Genomic DNA, 3,607 nt, shown 5'->3' with positions numbered 1-3,607 from the left:
TTGATCCAAATTTGAATATGGACAAGAATGACAACTGAGTTGAAATTTTCTTCACTTTGATTTATATGCAGAACTAGGATAAAAAAATCTCAAAGGATGAAAGGAGCTCCCTCACGCCTCTGGAGTTCCTTGCAGAGGCATGCCTGAAGTTTTTATATAATGCTACATGTGTGGCAAGCTGCCAGTCAGAGTGACTGTGAGTTTCAGGTCCATTGCCAAAATTATATTGTTATCCTGGTACAGGAGACACGTCAGCACTCTTCGGTCTACCTACTACTATGTAAGGGAATTCTTGCTGCCCTAGGTTGACTTCTAGGGCTTGTGTCCTTGGTCTAAAGGTGGACTGGATGCTGGGCCTTAAATGTATCTCATTTAATATACTTAAAGAGAAAAGTCACAGAAGCAAAAGAGAAAACCAACTATAAATAGATAAAGAACAACAACATGCACTAGTAATGAAATAAATGTAAACTAATGAAACATCGCAGGTATTCTTTACCTACCAGATTAGCAATGGTTTTACAATTTATACTATTCTAATTGGAAGGGGGCATGAAGAAATGCGCACTTTAATATACTGTTCAATATATTTTAAGTTGGTAACATTTCTACGAGGCAATCTGGCATCAAAAACGCAGTTTTTTCTTAAAATATTTATTTCACTATTCTTTACTCTTGGAAAAAGTTATAGAAACATATACATATGTGGACATATAGAATACATGTATTATTTCAACAATCTAGTAATTGATAGGAAAATTACATGATTGATCTACATTATATTTCCATGGCAGAGACGCTATTATTGTCTTAATTTTGAATCTCAGTATTTCAATTTTTTGATGTTGTTGTTGGCAGAACCAGCTGAAGCTTTATTCCGAAAAAGACACTTGGATTGGCTTTTAGTTGGGGGCGTGGGCAACAGAGGGAGCCCCAGGCAGTTGACTCCCCCAGGGGTGGGCTAAGGACGGGACTGAGCCTCAGGTCTTTGGTTCCAACACTCCCCTGCATAACTCCTTGCAGGAGCAAGAGAGCGGGGAGGCTGGAAGGGATCGCGGGAGCCTTTCACTTAGGCAGGATGTCAGAGGACTCCAACACCAGCTTCCCATCACGGGTCTCAATCTTCTTCACAACCACAGCCTTGGAACTGCTACGGCTGAAGGAGCCAGAGCCCCCTCCAGAGCCCAAGCTGGACTGGTAGGAGCTCAGGCCGTAGTTGAGGCCAGGGGTCCCGTAGGCTGAGGTCAGCCCACCTGAGTACCCGCTGGTGGTCTTGGTGTGGATGCTCATGTTGTGCATCCCAGACTCCAGCCGGCTCTCCTCGCCCTCCAGCAGCTTGCGGTAGGTGGCGATCTCCGCGTCCAGGGCCAGCTTGACGTTCATGAGCTCCTGGTATTCGCGCAGCTGCCGTGCCATGTCCTGCGTGGCCGTTCTCAGAGCGGCCACCAGCTCAGCCAGCTTGGCCTGAGCATCCTTGACGGCCAGCTCCCCACGCTGCTCGGCATCAGCAATGGCGGCCTCCAGGGAAGCCCTCTGGCCTTTGAGGCCCTCGATCTCAGCCTGGAGTCGGTTGATGTTCCGGTTCATCTCGGAAATCTTTGTGCGACGGAGGTCATCCCTGTGCTTCCCAGACAAGGTCTGCAGCTCCTTGTACTTGATCTGGTACATGGTCTCAGCCTCAGCCTGGCTGTGGTTGGCGATCTCCTCATACTGGGCCTTGACCTCGGTGATGATGCCATCCAGGTCCAGAGGGCGGCTGTTGTCCATGGACAGGACCACGGAGGTGTCAGAAATCTGCGACTGCATCTCGTGGATCTCCTCTTCATACAGTTGCCTGTAGAAGTTGATCTCGTCAGTCAGCCCTTCCAGGCGGGACTCCAGCTCTCTACCTTGTTCATGTAAGCTTCATCCACATCCTTCTTTTTTTTTTTTTTCTTTTTCGGTATGCGGGGCTCTCACTGCTGTGGCCTCTCCCGTTGCGGAGCACAGGCTCTGGACGCGCAGGCCCAGCGGCCATGGCTCACGGGCCCAGCCGCTCCACGGCATATGGGATCTTCCCGGACCGGGGCACGAACCCGTGTCCCGTGCATCAGCAGGCGGACTCTCAACCACTGCGCCACCAGGGAAGCCCTTCATCCACATCCTTCTTGATGATGACAAATTCATTCTCCATGTCTGTGCGCTTTTGGATCTCTTCCTCATACTTGGTCTTCAAGTCCTCCACCAGCCCTTGCATGTTGCCAGCTTCAGCTTCAGCTTCTCCTGGGCCAGGGTTTCCAGCTGCCGCCAGAGGTTGTTGATGTAGCTCTCAAACATGTTGTCTGTGTTGCTCCGGGCTGTCTTCTGCTGCTGCAGGAGGTTCCGTTTGGTCTCCAAGATCTTGTTCTGCTGCTCCAGGTGCCGTACCTTGTCCATGAATGAGGCAAACTTGTTGTTCAGGATCTTGATCTGCTCCTTCTCCTGGGCACGCACGGCCTGGATGTCGGGGTCCACCTCCAGCTTGAGGGGGCTCAGCAGGCTCTGGTTCACCATGACAGCTGTGATGTCCCCCAGACCTGGGGCCCCACTGTAACCTGCGGCCAGACTCATGCTGCTGCCCAGGCCGCCCCGGAAGCTGCTGCTGCTGCCCACCTGGGAGAAGGCCGAGGAGGCGCCCGACCCACTGGTGTACGAGCGGCTGTTGAAGGACCGGGGGCTGGAGGTGGACACCTTGTAGGACTTCTGGGTCACCCTGATGGACGTGATGGAGGCTGGAGAGGAGGCAAGGAGGCTGAAGCACACAGAGATTCGAGGAGTTGCAAAGCTGCTCCTCAGTATTTCAAATTTTGATCATGGGTATTTAAGAGTTCATTTTGGAAAATGAGTTTTTATCCCTAATTATATGTAGATTTTTCCAAAAACATTTTCTAAAAGGGTCTTAATTTTTTTAAACTTAAAAATATGCACATCATTAGTTGATTACCCTCAATGTACTTTGAGAAAGGCTACATTGTCAAAATTTTAAAGGTATATACTAAAAGAAGTGTATTGTTAGTGGACTTCTACATTCTGAAAAAGAGAGTGTCTGGGTAATATAATATCTTCTTGTTTATAAATTTATGAAGTGATATTGAAAATATAATTCATGTTCTGGCCTACAAAATACTGAAATCATATATATTTTAGTGAAGCAAATATATTGTGTAATGTAGCCCATATATATTATTTGGTCCCTGCATAGTAAGCCCAAATCACCAATATTTTTTTTCAATACATTAACAGGCAAATGTAAATTACACTAATATCTATTATGGAAACACTAACTCATAAACCCATAAAATTATGTAAATACTATCTTAACAGTTCATTTTGCATTAAAAAATCGACGATTAAATACAGATGACAGTTTAATCACAGGGTACTCAATTAACTGAGACAGAAAAGTGAAAAAATTAACATAGTCACAAAGCACTCTTTTAGCAGATACTTAAAATGGAAAATTTATAAATTTGATATGAACAATTTTCTTTAAAACTAAAGTGAAATCTACATTATTTTATATCAAGTGAAGTTGCCTTTCATTCATTTTTCCATTAAAAAGAGTGAGTCTAAGAATCCTGTGACATAA

The 3,607-nt window shown here is 46.0% G+C and overlaps 1 protein-coding gene across 1 annotated transcript; it reads right to left on the bottom strand.

Moving 5' to 3' along the window:
• Nucleotides 1-1,041: 1,041 nt before the first annotated feature.
• LOC116759332 (keratin, type II cytoskeletal 8-like) lies at nucleotides 1,042-2,473 on the bottom strand. Its single transcript, XM_032642973.1, is given in 4 exon segments — nucleotides 1,042-1,884; nucleotides 1,887-1,916; nucleotides 2,144-2,244; nucleotides 2,247-2,473. Coding segments are annotated over 4 exon segments (1,119 nt in total). The 5' UTR covers nucleotides 2,416-2,473; the 3' UTR covers nucleotides 1,042-1,065.
• Between the last annotated feature and the right edge of the window lie 1,134 nt (nucleotides 2,474-3,607).

The sequence above is a fragment of the Phocoena sinus genome, chromosome 9 (assembly GCF_008692025.1).
Source record: "Phocoena sinus isolate mPhoSin1 chromosome 9, mPhoSin1.pri, whole genome shotgun sequence".
Lineage (NCBI taxonomy): Eukaryota > Metazoa > Chordata > Mammalia > Artiodactyla > Phocoenidae > Phocoena > Phocoena sinus.
This window is presented reverse-complemented; position numbering and strand designations above follow the sequence as displayed.